Source organism: Anopheles stephensi, chromosome X (genome assembly GCF_013141755.1).
Source record: "Anopheles stephensi strain Indian chromosome X, UCI_ANSTEP_V1.0, whole genome shotgun sequence".
In the NCBI taxonomy this organism is placed as follows: domain Eukaryota; kingdom Metazoa; phylum Arthropoda; class Insecta; order Diptera; family Culicidae; genus Anopheles; species Anopheles stephensi.
In genome coordinates, this window is record NC_050201.1 from 6,623,461 (window position 1) to 6,639,974 (window position 16,514).

The 16,514-nt window shown below is 48.9% G+C and overlaps 1 protein-coding gene across 8 annotated transcripts in view; it reads right to left on the reverse strand.

Annotated features, from left to right (window-relative positions):
* Positions 1-16,514, reverse strand: part of LOC118505805 (moesin/ezrin/radixin homolog 1) — a 33,999-nt gene that overhangs the window by 2,482 nt on the left and 15,003 nt on the right. For 3 of the 8 annotated variants that reach the window (XM_036042183.1, XM_036042198.1, XM_036042191.1), the window contains exons 4-8: positions 8,519-8,698; positions 2,231-2,505; positions 1,856-2,162; positions 1,155-1,742; positions 75-287 (exon numbers count right to left, since the gene is read on the reverse strand). In XM_036042183.1, coding sequence (XP_035898076.1) covers positions 75-287; positions 1,155-1,742; positions 1,856-2,162; positions 2,231-2,505; positions 8,519-8,698 — 1,563 coding nt within the window. Of the gene's footprint in view, positions 1-74; positions 288-1,154; positions 1,743-1,855; positions 2,163-2,230; positions 2,506-8,518; positions 8,699-12,804; positions 13,401-14,406; positions 14,424-14,497; positions 14,630-16,514 lie in introns of those variants that run through there. The other 5 variants (XM_036042158.1, XM_036042174.1, XM_036042166.1 and 2 more) reach the window with 5 other exon arrangements.

Sequence of the window (16,514 nt, forward strand, 5' to 3'; positions counted from 1 at the left end):
GCAAAGAAAACGAACGTGCATTAGAATAATTCCACCCACGCCACCCACTGGGGCTCGTGATCCTTCCTCCTTACCTTCAGCTGGTCTTGCAGACGCTCGTTACGTTCGGCTAGCGTACGTCTCTCCTCTACCGGATCCTTAATGTGCTCGTCCGTGTCGAAGTCTTTGGAGAAGTCCTGCGTCCCGTTCTCGCCATTGATCAACTCCTCCTCATTCTCTTCCTCCTCCTCCACATGATGGTGTTTCGGGGTGGTGGTGGCGGCCTGCAATGCAGCGGCAGCCTCGTTCTAAAACAGAAAACCATGGCAAACGAAGCGCGGTTAGTAATGAATCGGAGCTTTCGGGATTTAGTAACGGTCATTATCAGCCAGGCAGTCATCAGGACACACACGACGATCCCACACCTTTACAACTGTGTGTGTGCGTGTGTGCTACTACCACGACAGATTTAGGTGATGGATGTGCAGGTTGCTGTGTGCATAAAAGGACACCAGGAGGTGCGCGCCATGATGTTGATGTGCTGAAATTTGATTTGATTACGCTTCCTTTTCCCGTTTTTTTTTTTCAACAACGCCCCGATACTTTCTGCTAGATAGGTGAGTATTCCTCCCTCTCTCTCTCTCGCTCATATAGCCAATAAAATATGGTCTCAAGAAACTGGTCTTTAAAGGGCTATTTGGGGCACACGCATCTTTCCTGCAATCAATTACAATCCAATCGAAAGCCGAACTGGCGTGTATGGGGTTTCTTGCATATGTGTTGCCATTGCTGAGTGTATGTGAGAATGGTTTATTGGTGGTAAGGCCCAAATGGGGAACCGGTTTAGCCGTTTGCTAGTCAGCGAAAACACTACCTGCATGTGTGTTTATGTGTGCGTGGGAATTGTTACAGTGCAACAGTTATGTGAAGTGTATGCGTACTGCGCACACTGACGCATGATGGGGGATTTCGGTTCGATGGAATGTGATTGATTGCTTGAGCTTTTCTTTTGAAACTGCACAAGATGGTGTATGTGTGCACGTGTGAAAAAATAAAAAAAAAAATGTAAAAGAAAGAGAGCGGGAAAGAATACACCCACACACACGGTGGCAACAGAAGAAAGTGAGCGGGGTTGAGGAGAAACAAAAAAAAAACGGGGACGGAGCGATACATACACTGCACTTAGCTACCTGTTTCCGTATCGCTTCCTCCACCTCCTCGTGCAGGCGCTTCGTTTCCGAATCCTTGAGCGTGACCTCCTCCTGGATCTTCTGCATCTCGAGCTGCTTGACGCGGATCTCCTCCTCGAGCTTGGCCCGCTCGGTCGCCTCCATGTTCTTCGTCTCCTCCAGGCGCTGCATCATCTCGTGCAGCTCGTTCTGGCGCTGCTCGAGCTCCTCCTTGGCCGCCTGCACCTGGTTGAGCTGCTCCTGCAGCCGGCGGATCGTGTCCTGCGCCTCGCTCAGGTTCGCCTGCTTGCGCTCCATCTCCTCCTGCATCGAGCGCAGCCGGTCCTCGTACTCCTGCTGCTTCTTCTCGGCCCGTTCGCGGGCCGCCAGCGCCAGCTGCAGCTTTTCGCGCTCCTGCTGCTTGGCGTTCTTTTCGTCCCGGGCCTGCGCCTTCATCTGCTGAACATCGATCGTGTCCGGTTTGCGGCGGCGCATGTACAGCTCGTGGTTGCCCATGCACAGCGCCAGGATGCGCTTGTTGATTCGGACGCGCGGTGCGAAAAACACGAAATCCGGTGCCTTCTTATCGATCGGCTGCGGACAAGAGGGAACGGAAAGAACACATCACGGATAAAGTGAGATGAGCTAACGGAAATCGGGGAGAGAGAGAGATGGGGGGAGGGAGGGTGAAGGAAGAGTGCGCGCACCTTGATGATGAATTTGCGATCGTTAAACGAAATGTTGCGAATCTCCGACCACGGGAAGCCAATCTTCGGCGTCAGGCGATCCTCTTTCTCGTAGATGTTCAGCCCGAGCGCGTCCACGCCGAGCCACAGCTCCGTACCCTTCTTGTTGCGGATCTCGAAATAGTTGACGCCGTACATTTCCAGGTCCTGCGCAATCTTCAGATACTCCATCATCGCGTCCTCGCGCAACAGCCCACGGTGCTCCTGCCACCAGGTCGTGATCGAGTTTTCCCACTCGTCCTTGGACATTTTGTGCTGGTCGATGACCCTGCAAGATGGGGAGGGCACAGTTGAAAATGCTGCAGAGGCGTACGCGTGTTGGGGGGGGCACATTACCTTTGCGGGAGCAAACGATCCTTGGCCAGGAAGCCGGGTACGTGGGTTCCCTTGTTGTAGTCGCCGTGGCGTGCCTGGACGGCGTACGAGGCGAGCAGCACGGACGTTTCCGGCGGGCAGTAGATCTCGTCGGACAGGATCGCATTCTTCACCTGCAGGTAGAACAGGCGCAGCGTGATGTCTTGGATCAGTTCCTCGGCCACGTCCTCCGGATAGAATTTGGCACGAAATTTAAACAGCAACGGGTCGCCTTTCTGCACATCCTGGCTCATCACCTACGGGCGGAGGGGGGCATGGGGAAAAGGGAAAGCAAACGCTATTATAATAAAGCTAATTAAGCTACACAAGAAGGGTGTGGTCCTTCTTGTTGTGAAGCTGGAAATTGGCAGGAAATGCTTTGTAGAGGATGCGCTTTTTAAAGTTTTATTTTACCCATTTGGAAAACGGCGTAGATCCGGTCTATTTTTGTTGGTATCACAAAAACACACACATACAGAGAGACGAGGGTGTTGTATGTGGAAAAAGAAAGTCAAATATGCAGCATGCGGGAATATAAAGAAACATATATACAACATGAACCACTGTGTATCCATTCGTGATCTACGGTTAAGACTAGTTTTCGAATGGCGAGCGAACGGAGAGACTCAGAGTGGCATGGGAGACTCAATTCGAATTGGGACTTTCCTGATACCCAACCCAGAGTACTGTCGTGTGATAGACCCTAACTCTAATGATGCAACGCACAGAACACAAGAGCGCGATGCAACGTAGACAACACAGCTAGACGTTGTTCAGTATTATCTCGGTGTAATTGCAATTTTCATAGACGACGGACACACCTCACCAATTAACCAACCAAGTGAGGGGACTCCCGAGTCCTTCTGACGCCATAAACCTGAACTGCATTCTCATCGAGGAACCCGTGGTACTCTCCGCACTCGCTCAGCTGAAGCATTCTCCTTCTCTCCCTGTCCCGACGGACATTCCCTGTTCAGTGCTGATTGACTCCGAGAGAGGTGTTGGGTCTCCCATATCGGCGCGCCTTTTCTCGAGGTCGGTTAGTATGGGAGTTGTTTCCCTCGCGCTGGAAATCAGCCCCCTATTTGGGGAGCACCAAGCCTCCTCTGTCTGTGTGAACGGCCTAAAAGGACTTTACGGGGTAGGGTCGTCCGGTGTCATTCTCATAACGTGACCAGCCCACTGGAGCCTGGCGAGTCTAATTCGCTGCACGATGGTGAGATCATCGTACAGCTCGTAGAGCTTGTCCATTGTCCTTCCACACATACGGGGGACCAGGCCATAAATCCTTCTGAGCATTTTACTGGGTCCGTCGCGACAGGTATTTAGAGTGGAGAAGTATCCTCAGGCTGTAGTATGACCAGTTCACTCCTCACTCCTTCCCATCGTCCACCCGCTTATCCCTTCTTCCCAGCATGGTTTCATGCCTAGACGCTTCCCACCCTGTCGAATCTTAATGTCTGTGAAGCTTGATCTCTTTCCGCACTTGAATGCTGGTAGACCAGGTTGACGTCATTTACACGGACTTCAAAGCTGCGTTCGAGCTGCTTGCCTCAAAGGCTGCGTTTTTAGATAAGCTGGAACGCTTCGGTGTCGGTAGTCCACACTTTCTGAAGGACCGCACAGAGCCAAGGGTCGCCGGTGTGCTCTCCGATCCTTTCCGGACTGCATCAGGTCGCTCCCTTCCAAAAGAATGTCTGTTGTATGCACACGATGTTAAGTTCTATCTTTCTGTGTCCTCGTCTCAAGACTTCCTTTGCCTTCGGCCGCTCTCACAATAAGGAACCCTCTCTGGTAAAGGACCTTGGTGTGCGGCTCGATTACAAACTGTCTTTTGAGCCACAATATCAACTCGAGTCCTCGAATGGTGTCTGAGGTCCGCGATCCGCTGTGCTCCGGGGGCGTTGTATTGCTGCTGCGTCCGTCCTATTTTGACGCCAGAGTCGTTTCATCCCCAGCAGGTGTCCCACCTTTATCGATAGGCCATCAGGCTCTTCCTATACGACCCCAGTGTGCAGCTTCTCCTCCATACTCGGTGCGGTGTCAGTTGCTGTTTGACCACAGTATGTTTACCCTTGTCCTACCCTGACCGTTTTATTTATATGTTTTTTTAAACTTTATTGTAACTCGCCCTCGAGGCAACCAGTATAAAAAATTAAAAAAAAAGATTCGCATTGGAAATAGGAAAGACGCTAACGCAGCCCAGTCTTGTGCGTGCGTGATGTTGTCCCAGGGTCCGGACGAGAAAAGGCCCATATAGTACCTGCCCTGCCTGGTGGTGGTGTGCAGATAATAATGGAAGGAGACAACGCCTTGAACACACACACACACTACGCAGCTTTTTTTGTTGTTGTGTTACTTCTCATCTGGTGGTGGGCGGCTGTTAGCGGAGTTAATTACGACGATAACGATAATGTTGATAACGCTAATGTGCTGGAAAATCGTGTGTTTTGTTGCGGTCGTACTGGTGAATTACTCTGCGTGTTGTTGATTAACACAATACACTCCCCTCCCTCCCTTTCTCCTCCTATTCCGGCAGTTTATCCGGGAGTGTGGTTTTAAGGTGCTGCGTGAAAATTGTTCGCAAGCTAAAAACTGCATGGCAATGAACTAAAATGGTGTGTTGCTTGCCTCTTCGTTTGTTTGTTTGCTGCGGTGTGGTGCTAATGCGTTTGCCAGTAATTTGCGACCAGCTTCGAACAAGCCTGTGGGCAAAACGTTTTTTTAACCGTCGTGTGTCACGTGTTTGCAGACTTGTTGATTCGCTATGGCAGTCATGAGACAAGGCCAGGCTCCGATAACTCGCACTGATGGCCGGCGGCCGTCGTGGACGAAAAATCATCCCCATATCTCCATATATAACAGCATTAGACGACATGCAGCCCCTAATAAGACTGTACCCAGATACAGCTTCACACACAAACAGACGGGTTGTCATAGTGCTTCTTGCTTGCTAAAATGTAATTAACACAATTAACGTGTGTCAAAGAACCTGAACTGATGAGGAGCAGGGAGGAAAAACACTCTAATTTAGAAGAACTACACGTGTCACATGCTTTTTTTCCCCCTCGCTTCGTCCATAAAGTTTGTGTTAATAGTGCCTACTATATAAACGACTTCACCTTTGACCCTGTGGCTCACATAGGGGGAGGTCGTAGGTCCCCAAAACGAAAGGGAATTAAGTCGAGTGCTGTAATGTGCGTAACTACCTTTGCTATGAGACACGATATGTTCCATCTATAAAACGACCCTTGGCAACGAGGCCATAACACACACCGTATTCCATTATCTTTGCTCGTACCCTTTTTCCTTATCGAGCGCGAGTAGGAACAGCAACAAAAACTGCTCCACTTTGAGTTTTTGTTTTCTTGGAAGAGTTGGCTTTTTTTTCGCTAAACACACCACACATTCCTAGGGTTTTTGTGTTTGAAGTGAGGTGATGGGAGCACAAAAAAACAATGCTCAAGGTACAGCGCAGAGTGTCTGTTTTTTGCTGAAACACGCGTATTGCAATATACGGGAATGATTTAAAAGGCACTGCAATTTCTGACGGATCTGTGCGACGCGCCACTGTGGCTCTTTACGCTCAAAATCCTGCTTGAATGCATCTGGAACAGAAACCGGATCGAGTTCTGTCAGATCGGTACTCTCGGCGATACTCTCCAAGCTGCTCGCCTATTAAAGATGTTAGATTCATCGTCTTGTCGCATGTTTCATTGTTTCATCTCATTATCACATTGCGTATTCTCTTCCTTAGCCCATGATGACTCGCATATGTGTGTGTCTGCTCTGTGTGATCGTTTGAGCATCGCTGTCATCTTACTGCGACCAGCAGCAGTGTGTTCCAGCCGCGTATTGCGTCATTTCGTCTCTCTGCACTGCTACAGTGAGGTTTGTAAAAACCAGTATTTGTGGGAAAGGGAACCACCAGCATTGGACCAGTCCAGTCCAATAAAGAAAAAAGAAAACGGGGAGGAAGGGATGCATGTAGGAAGCTGATGACGATTTCGTGTTTGAGCGCATGATGAGCCAGAAGCGAAACGGTGGTGCGCAGCAATGTCTAGAGTGTTGGGCCAGTTACACACAGACCTGGGAGCTCTTTGCCTAGATTATTGGTGACTGTATGTTGTTGAGTCACATTGGTTCTTAAGAAATCACGTGACTTCTGTAACGTTCCCGCAACAATAAGCATGACAAGTTAGATAGACCATGGCTGAGGCCCACAGCGAACATGTCCTGTCATGATGGGCGTTCCATGACGTCTTAGCTTCGGAACATCGTTGGAAGATCATCATCAAAATATAGAAAGGAGTTGTTAAAAAAACTTCTGTGCCGCACGCTCGATCCTTTGATAAGCTTCTGCTACATAGGAGAGCCTCAAACCAATGATGTCTACGTCATCAACGTATGCCAGGATCTGGATTGACTTACAGAAGATGGTCCCCGGAAGATTCCACCTCCTAGTCGCTGATGACCCTCTCTCTAGCGCCAGTTTGAAAAGAAGACAGGCAAGCCCATCTCCCTGGCTAAGGACCCTGAGAGTTTTCCATCCACCTTCACCTGACATGTGATGTTGGTCATTGTCATTCTTATAAGCCTGGTAAGCTTGGCCGGGATTCCAAAAGAGCTCCGGGATTTGTCTAGTTTTATCCTGGCTAGCCCCTGTCATATGCGGCTTTAAAATCAACGAAGAGATGGTAGGAGTGTAGCTGCGGCTCCGCCATCTTCTCCAAGATTTGTCGTATCCTGAAGATCTCTGGTCAGTGGTTGATTTTCCGTTTCGGAATCCTCTCTGATAGTTTCCGACTATCTCTTCAACGAATTGGACAAGTCGATCTTGTAGTATTGGTCATTCGTGTCTCATCAATGCTAGGTGGCAGAAGCATGATATCATCTGCTAGTGGAGCCTCTAGCTGTTCGTTGAGCTGATCATTTAGCAATTCATCAAAGTACTGAGCCCATCGCGAGAGGAGCTCTGGCTGGTAACTGACCCAGATCCCCATCCTTATTCCGACAGCAGCTCACCTTAGGTCTGAAGTTATTTCGGCAACCTGCTATCTCCTGGTAAAACTTTCTTCCTGGTCCGTAACGCACTCTGATTTCTTGATGGCGAGCAGTAGGGCCTCGTGCTCTCTCTCTCTCGCTATCTGCCTGCCTGTGTGTTTAAGAATTGTCTTTGAGGTTGGAAAATACGTTCTAGGCGACAAATTTTTTATTGCTTGCAGTATACACCTCTTCCTAATTGTCCTCAACCATCGCCTCACCGCTCTCTCATTATACGCTCGCTGCAACGGCATTCACATTGAACCTTACAACCTTACCAGATCATCCTCGTCAGAATCCGAGTCCCCGTCAAGGGTGTTCGACGATGCGGACATTGATGGCCGCTGTCCGCCGACTTTCGAACCGTTCATACTGCTGCCATCGTTACTACTACTACTGCTACTGGTGAGGCTGGAACTCAGCAACCGGTGCTGATGCTGCTCAATGTTGCGCTTGATGATCTTGCCGATCTTTTTCATATGCTTGCAGATGACATTTTCCGGCTGCGTCGCGCAGAAAGACAATTTTCCCCCCGTAATGCGCGATATGCACAGGTAGAAGAACCAGAATGGATCAATATATAGATATCGACGCAAGAACTAACTCACGCGCTTACTGTTGCCTAGCTTAGTCTGGTGATGGAGGAGCGCAATTTACTAGCTACTTTCGACATGGGATCCCAACTGTATAAACAATTGCATTACCAGCAAATATACGAGCATCTACGATGTTTTGCTACACGCCGGGAGCACGATCTGATGATCTCATGGTTGGCCTTTAGCCATCATCATCATCGTTGGCTTCCATTGCTTGCCTTCACCCTCATGCCTTATCATTGCCAACACTCAAGAGAGCGTTGAACACTGAACGGCAGAGGCGACACATCATCGGTGAAAATAAATTGCCAACAGTTATTCGTCATATCGTGCCATAGGACGGACGGGGAGCTATTATGGATTGCAAGCGATACACAGAGGTCCGGCCCCGGGGGCGATTAACAAAAACCGGAAAGTAATCAAGCAAAAAGGTAATCCCCATCCCTCTAGAATCGATCGTTTAATCTCGTGACTGGCGGATATGTTGTACCGGTGGTGCAAGCCGTTTGTAGCAGTAGACGATGAGAAAGAGCAATTTTCCCCCCTCCGAGCGATAATCACACACGCACACATGATACTGAAAGCGCTTAAATGACAAACAAACCACACACGTGCATTACGCGGTTCGTACCTTTTTGTACAGCTTAATCCACGTGTTATCGCCCTTCGAGTCTGTGTACTGTAGTCCAAAGAACCAGACCTCTCGTAGGCCGATCGTCTTCACGACCTGGTCGAACAGCTGCTTGCCTGTGGTGCCTTGCTGGATCGCGAACTCCAGCTCCGCGTCCATCGTCGTGACGCGCACGTTCATCTGTGTTGGGGAAAAGGCGAAAGAGGATAAAAACATATCGATTAGCAAGGTTTTGCAGTAGTGCAATAGTGCTGGAAAGTAATATTGGTGTGACATTTAGTGTCTGGTAGAATCTTGTAGACCTCTCTTAATCCCGGATGGGCTTTGAAACCTGGTCCGGCCGTATGAGACCGGAATAGATAGGATCATAACCTCTAGAATTGGGCTTTAAAATGGTGGAGAGATGTATACCTCATCATCGATCTAGCAGCATCCACCCAACCGGTGTTTTGGGGACTTGTTCGCCAGTCACCCCGATAAATGTTCCAGAGGTAATGCACGAATGCTTCTTATTCAGCAAATTGCCCAAAAGGCTAGCTTGTGTGTCCCGACCTTCATGGCTTCCCGAGACACGCTGCTGGAGTCTAGTCCCTTGATCAGACAGAGGGCAATTGGTCGCGCAAATGGGTGGCGGTGAGATTGAGCGGTTTGTGTCTGTGTAGACCATACCATAACCATAAAACTAGTGTGCTTCATAAAACCGACTCCCGCCGACACCTGCCGCTCTATCGCAACCTCGTGTACACACACTTGTTTCCTCTTTTTTTTTTGCAGCTAAATTAGAACCGGGTTGCGCAACTCGCCACAATCTGACGCACCACACAGCGGTGTACAGAGTATTGCAAGATAAGAGGACCCATCCCCGTTCAGCTCTCCCCGACGCCAACACTCTTTCGGTGGAGGAAGTTGAGTGGGCGCCGCCAATCATCATTGTAGTTGCTGTTGTGTCTTTTATCGTTTGCATTTTGTATTCTTCTAATCTTGCAGCGGGGTTTCCCCCCCCCCCCCCCCCCCATGTAATCGCTTTGCGAACTAGTGGGGCGAAACGTGTGAATATCCGGGGGAAACTCGTGCTCTGTCTACACACGTCCTCCCCCAAGAACATTGAAGATATGTCCAAATCCCAGTACGTATTATTGACAATGGATTCGAAAGCTTCTTAGAAGGTAGGATAGCTTTAATACTTGGGATCGTTTCATGATTTGTTTGACTTCATACCATACACACTAGAGACCACTTTACCACTAGCAGACAAGGTTTATTGGATGCTCATAAAAAAACGACTCACTCAAACAAAGTCTGTGGTGTGCATTCAGGCACCGGGTGTCTGTAGTAAAGTCTGTCTACTTAGATTAGTCACCAAAAACTACTTTGTGCAGTGGATAGCAATAACCTGACGACAGACGGCAGATGTAATTGATGAGTGATTACCTCACCAGACACATGGTAGACGTACGAACCACGTGTGCTCTACTCTCGCTGTCGTGTGAAGCTGAAGAGCAAGAGGAGCAAACACATTGTGTGGCTGGACCCTGTAAAAAAGCGATCAATTATCGATCCTACTACGGAGAGAAGCATCATACGCCACATTCTTGATGCATCACGTGTTCCCCCCCACCGCATTGCAGTTGAGAGACAGGCACACCCAATGTGTACGTGTACTGCGTGTACAATAGTAATATCTGGGACGAACATGTGACGATTGTTTTCCCTTTCTATACGGGGTGATTAAATGGTTGCCGAGAGTTGAAATTCAAACTGAAGGCCTTTTTCGGGTCTCTTCATAGAATACATAATCAAGCCAGAGCCCGTGGCTATCGTGCGTGCAAAAGACTGTAAGTAAAACGAGCTTCTAAACGGTAGCATCCCCCTATCTCTCTCTCTATCTATCTCTTGCTCAAGGACGAGCAGTAATCGATCGAAACTGTTGGGTGCTCCACCGTCTACTGTCTCCTCCAACAGTGCAGATTACGAGTGAATCCAATTACGACCCTAGCAGCCACACACACACACAATTGGGAAACATGACTCCCTCTCTTCAGCTTTCGGTTGCCTGCGCCCTCTGGCTGACCCCATCTTCCCCTCCCGGGAGAACTGAACTGCGGGCTACGCTCCCTTTGACCTGTTTTAGGAACGTTCCGTGCAATAATGCTCTCGTCACACGACGCGGGCTTTTAATGACCAGATTAACACAGCCAATGTGTGTCCAGTGTCAGGTGCGCGCGATCAAATGCCATCGATTTTCGGTCGTCCATGTGGAAAAAGATTAATGAATTGATTTCCCAACCCAACTCTCTTCTCATTGGAGACATACAACAATGCTGTCCTGCACCTTGGGGAGGACTGCGCGGAGGTCGTGGGCTGGAGACAATGTGGAGTCATCTACACCCATCATCCCCTCCAGAGTTGATTGTACCATTTTAATCCAGTTGCGGGGCAGTCGCCGCCGAAAACCGATTGTGTGTATCCGGCACATGCATTATGGAGGAGGCAGGCAGATATATGCGCCGTCCAGCGGATGATTTATCGCTCGCCTGAGTACGTGAGCGGGGTGGTGTGCGTACACGGCTGTCGCCGGTTTGATGTTCTCCCTAGAATGTGAACTCCACATACCGTCCCGCCATAATGTGCCATATGTGCCGCCGACTGGGGTGGGACCGACGGTAGGGAAGCAAACGGTGCTCAAGGTTATGCCGGAACGGTGCTATCGTCGCATGGCCCCACCGTGTACCGGGGGTTTGACCCTGTGTGGGTGGTGCCCGTCGGCTGTTGTATTGTTGTGCAATCAACGGTTAAGTGTACGTCACGGACGACCAACCGCCGGGATCACTAGAGTGGATAGTGATCTTTCATCGCCCGCCCGACACAACACCATTCTAAAATGCGATGCGGACGGCAACCTCCAGCAGGCCGATGTGCGGTAGACGATTTAGTATCCAACTTTTACGTCGCTTCCAAAATAAGTGCTTTTTTGTGGTACATTTTTAAAAACATTCCAATACAGACGACCGATGCCAGTTAGAGGCCAATCGAGATATTCTTTCTGTTAGGGGCAATAGCAGCGCGCCGGTCTTCATAAAGCTGGACCAGATTATTGAATCCCGTCCGGACCATCTCCCCGGTCAAGGAAACACGGGGCTTGGGAGTTCTGGGAGTGTTCGATCACTTATCCGACCCTTCCCGTACTCCAAAAGGGGCATCCTCTGATGTCACAGTTTTGTCTTCGACTCTGGTGCAAGTCAGCAGATAGAGTCCAAGAAGAAGCACGACAGGTCTGATCGCTGAAGTCAAGCAAGTCAGATTAATGGCAAACCGTAATTGTCCAGAGGTTTTTCATGATTGCTAGCATGAAAAAGGAGAAAAACTTTAGGCGTTATTCGCGAAACGAACATTTATACCACACACATGTGTATGCCATTTTACTGCGCTGGGCATGGTGTTCAACAGCCATTTCTTCTATTCTTGCCTGCTCTTTCACACTCCTCGGGACAGAATGCTGCAGCCGTCCTTTGCTTGCCACCATCAAGAAGACACAAAGACAAATGTGAGCACCGTGTATGCCAAAGCAGGAAAGAGTCATGTTGCTTCCTTCCGTAGCTTTTTTTTCTGCAGCGTCTCTTCCATACGAATTCGCTTCAGCATGATTTTCATTTTCATTTTGTAAGCCGGAATTATTTAACCGGTTTCTTAGGTCCCGGGCACGGCAACTCGATTTATTGGTCTCTGCAGAGTGGCGGGGGACCCTAGGTGCACTCTGTTGCTGCTCGGCTACTTGCAAGCATCTGCATACCGGTGCATCTCTCTCTCTCTCTTCTCTGTCTTCTCGCTCGTTCTCTCGATACCTCTTCCTGTGCAAGGACTCCCCAGGATGCAAACCGCAATAGTGAGGAGAGGTTACAAGGGGAGGGGGGGTTGCGAATCGATACTTGCGCATGTGTATGGCGCAGCACACACAACTCCGGCAATTCGGCGCGTCACAGCCAGCTGCCATTTTGTATCACACGTACCGCTTTTGCCCATCTAGATCGTGCGATCTTCCCGGTAACCCCTTGAGCGTATGTTAAATGCAACTTGCAAGTTGGTGCTAGCGGCTCAAACTTTACTTAAAATATTAGCAAAACTTCAATACATCCAACCAAAACAGGTTTAGCATGGAAAACTACGAAAACATAACCTCAAACGCGCTTTTATAGCACGTGTTTTCCGAAAGCATTTTCCCTTGCAACCACACACACGCACACACACTATTTCCACCCGGGAGTGTTGGTCGCGGAAACGAAGCTTACCATTTTACCGCTGGCAACCATTTTCGTCGCTGAGAAAATGGGGAAACACTTTTTCCACTAGAACTGCTGCAACAAAGACGAAGCGTCGTCACACTATTCACACGGCACTAGCGCACACACACACACTGGTGATTACTAAAACACGATAGTAATAGTCAACCTGAACGGGGAAATACTGATCGATGGGTGCTTGCTGCTTGTTTGCTGGACGACGTTTGGCTGATTGAAGGAATGAGAGATGAAGGCGCTTCTTTGGCAAACGGGTGGCGTTGTACTTAGTGTGGTCGCTCAGTATGTTTCTCCCACCCGCATTTCACATACACTTTCAACAAGTAACCCAACCAAATAAACAACACACACCACACACAGTAGCTGATGATGTTCTCCTTCTCTGTTGCTCTGATCGGGGAGGGTTTTTCGTTAGCATACACGTTTAACGATCTCGTTATTACACAAACTTCCAATGGCACTTAGTTAGTAGTAGCAGTAGTAATACTAGTAGCGGTTCGATCCTCTGAGTGGCTCCTCTAGCGAATCCCACCGGCGCAAGCAGCAAAGGGAAGCGATGACGCTCGCAAACTGGTGGTTTTTGACCGTTTGAAACGTTTGAAATTAAATTCAAAAATTTCGGACCCTTGCTTGCGGAGATGTACGGCGTGAGAGAAACCCCGCCGAGACAGAGCAAGAGAAAAGGCTGGCGAACGTACCGCGAGTGTGAGAAGAACAGCTTGCGATCGTAAGAGCTTTTTCTGCTGAGGATGATGAAGAGCCTAACGTACACACACACACTCACACCCGGCTTGTCATTGCCGAGAGATAATACCAACGTATTTAGTATACACAAATTAAGTATCTGTACGACACACACGCGTATTATCAGCTCCTAAATTCGCAATTCGATGCGAAACCGACATGTGACTTACAAACACATCTTCCTTCATCCATTTGCCATCTTCTCACCCAAAAATTGTGAGAGCATCCGCTCAGAAGAGAATGATGGCGGACTAAAAGAGAGCACATGTTCAGAAAAGAAGATGAACATAAAGAGCGACGCAACCGAACCCCGATCGACAAAGTGCTGTAAAACTGTATGGCAAAAAGGCAGACCCGGTTGTACATGTTTATCATCCAGACAAATACACACACACACACACACGGTCGCAAAAGGTACAAGGGTCCCAGGTAGACAGGTGTGCCAAGCAACGTAACGTAGCCTTCTTCGCAACTGTCTGCACGCTCTGTCCCTATCGATGGACAGCGGAGGGTCCAAAAGTCGTTCGCCACACACTGTGCTGTGGTCATTAATGGAAAGAGCCCTGCCTCCAGACACTACGTGTGTAGGTATGGAGAGCTCTTTGCGCCTATTGACTCTAGTAGAGAAGGCTTGTCTCTATGTTGAAAAATTTCCAAGTTCTTGTTTCATTTTTTTGCTGCAAAGCTGTTCCTGAACGACTTGAAACAGATACCATCGGCAAGGGGGTAAAACAGTTCTTATGTCCTTTCTTTCACACACACGCACACGCGAACGTGCAACACCCCCACAAGTCTGAATATTATTATTCGCAGCACTGGAAAGGCTTCTTCATGTGAAACTCCACACACGTGTGTTTTCCGCGGGGTGTTTGCCTCTATAGGAATTCCGGTATGGCACGCACCATACGCACTAAAAACCAGCAATAAACCACACACGCACACACACAAGTTCACGTCCGTGCAAGCGGCAGAGTACGAGATATAACACACCGTGTCCGTAATCTTCGAGGGCTGCGCAAGAACTGACGCAAAGCGCGACCCACTCTAGAAACACCGTCCTTTCCCCATCATGTGTATTATATCGACCCCTTCTGTAAGCCGCACGTAACGCTCTCACAATACATTCAAACGCGGCTCACAGCACAGCGTGGAAATAAAAAAGGGGGAAAAAAAGGGAAGATAATTCTAAGCGCGGCAGGCTCTCCTCTACTCTAGTCACCAGCGCGCCATATGGTTTTTTTAGCATATCTTTTGCGACCTCGTATCATCATTAACCGCCGCGTTGGGGTATATATCGCAGAGAGATTAGCAGTAAGCGTTACCCCGCACACAGTGCAGCTAGCGTTACGACGACCTGGGTACCTTCCTCTCGGGCGCGATATAGCCGCTTGTGATCTCATCTTGCCCGGTGGGCGATGAAGACACCACTACCAGCAACGAAAATACATCTCGCACAAGGGACAGCAGTGTGAGCGGATTTAAAAAAAAAACTGCAACGAGATCGTAAGCGACGAACCCGTACCGCCGACATGAGTAAAGTAACCTTTGCCGCCATGTTTTGCTGGACCGGTGTGTGATGCGTTTGGAGCGATGTAGAAATACCACATTAAACCTCACATTTCTTGTTCGATTTTTGGATTCTCGATACTTGTTCTCACCTGTTGCGTGCTCATTCGTTCCTGTGAGGGTAGAAGCGAGCTTCCTGTGAGATTACCCTCCACATTGTACAGGTTCGCCAAATGATGGTGGTAAAAAAACGAACCCCGGTACAGACGTGTGTATGACTGCCGCATCGCTCTGTCACCCGATAAGAAACGCACCGTCAAACGATTTGCGTCACCACCCCCCGCCAACAGTGTACCACCATCATCATTATGGCAATCGTTGGTGCGTAGCGAACAAAAAAAAGAAGAAGATCACAGCCACCGACAACATTATCCCACACGAAATGATACACATACCCGGGGAAGAGCCAGAGTCAACCACACAGCACCTTGTGGTGGGTGAAAGTGTAAAAAAGGAGAAAGCGTCATGTCGATTGCAGTCATGCAGGCGCGCAACATCATCACATGGGCCGGGTGTGTGATTAGGACCCGCCGCCGAACTGTCAGGCAATTATTACATCATTAACCATTTGGGAGCGGGTTAGGGGGTAGCAAACGGGGCTAATTAACGCTAAACGGCACATTCCAAACCGGAAGTCGTCGATTAAGTGGAAGCCATCATTGCAATAAACGAGTGATAGGGAAAGTGTTTGCGGATCAACCGGATCTTTTTTTTAGGAAGTACGATTAGAGTGCTATATCAGATAAAACAGGACCAAAGCATTAATTCTCGCTTGGTGAAGGTTTAAGCGTCCATTGTGAGTCGCGGTCACGGGACAACCGCCATGTCCATGAAGTGGAGTGACGTGACATAGCAAATTCCCCAAAAATGTATGCAGTCCCGAGGAAAGCAAAAACTAATCGATGCAGCTCGTTCTACCACTGCTAAGTGCTGTGTGTACGTGGCCAGGCAGCGAAGGCTAAGACACGCGATTCACGGGGTCATCACATGATGTATAATATATCTATATGCGGCACCTCGCTAATGAAAAGCTCAGGGTCACAGTGGAGTGGCTGGGGGATGGTTTCAAGCAAGGAGCTACAACGATACGAAATGGACCCAACCATTCCAACCACAAGTCCTGTGCAAGTGCCGTAGACTACTGGGAATCTCGTTTCTGTTAAAGTGTCTAACTTTACACAAGTGCCACCGATATAGCGATACGACGTATGAATAATTCATCCAGCTTCCTATCCACTCGCTCTCTCTCTCTCGTCTCCCTATATCTCATCTGTGCCACAAGAAAATCTGCGAGATAGCACGCACGTTTTTCCAGATAGTTCGCTGTAAAAAACACCCATCCACCCCTTATTTTTGCATGTTTTTTTTTCACAGTTTCATTTGCTTCCACA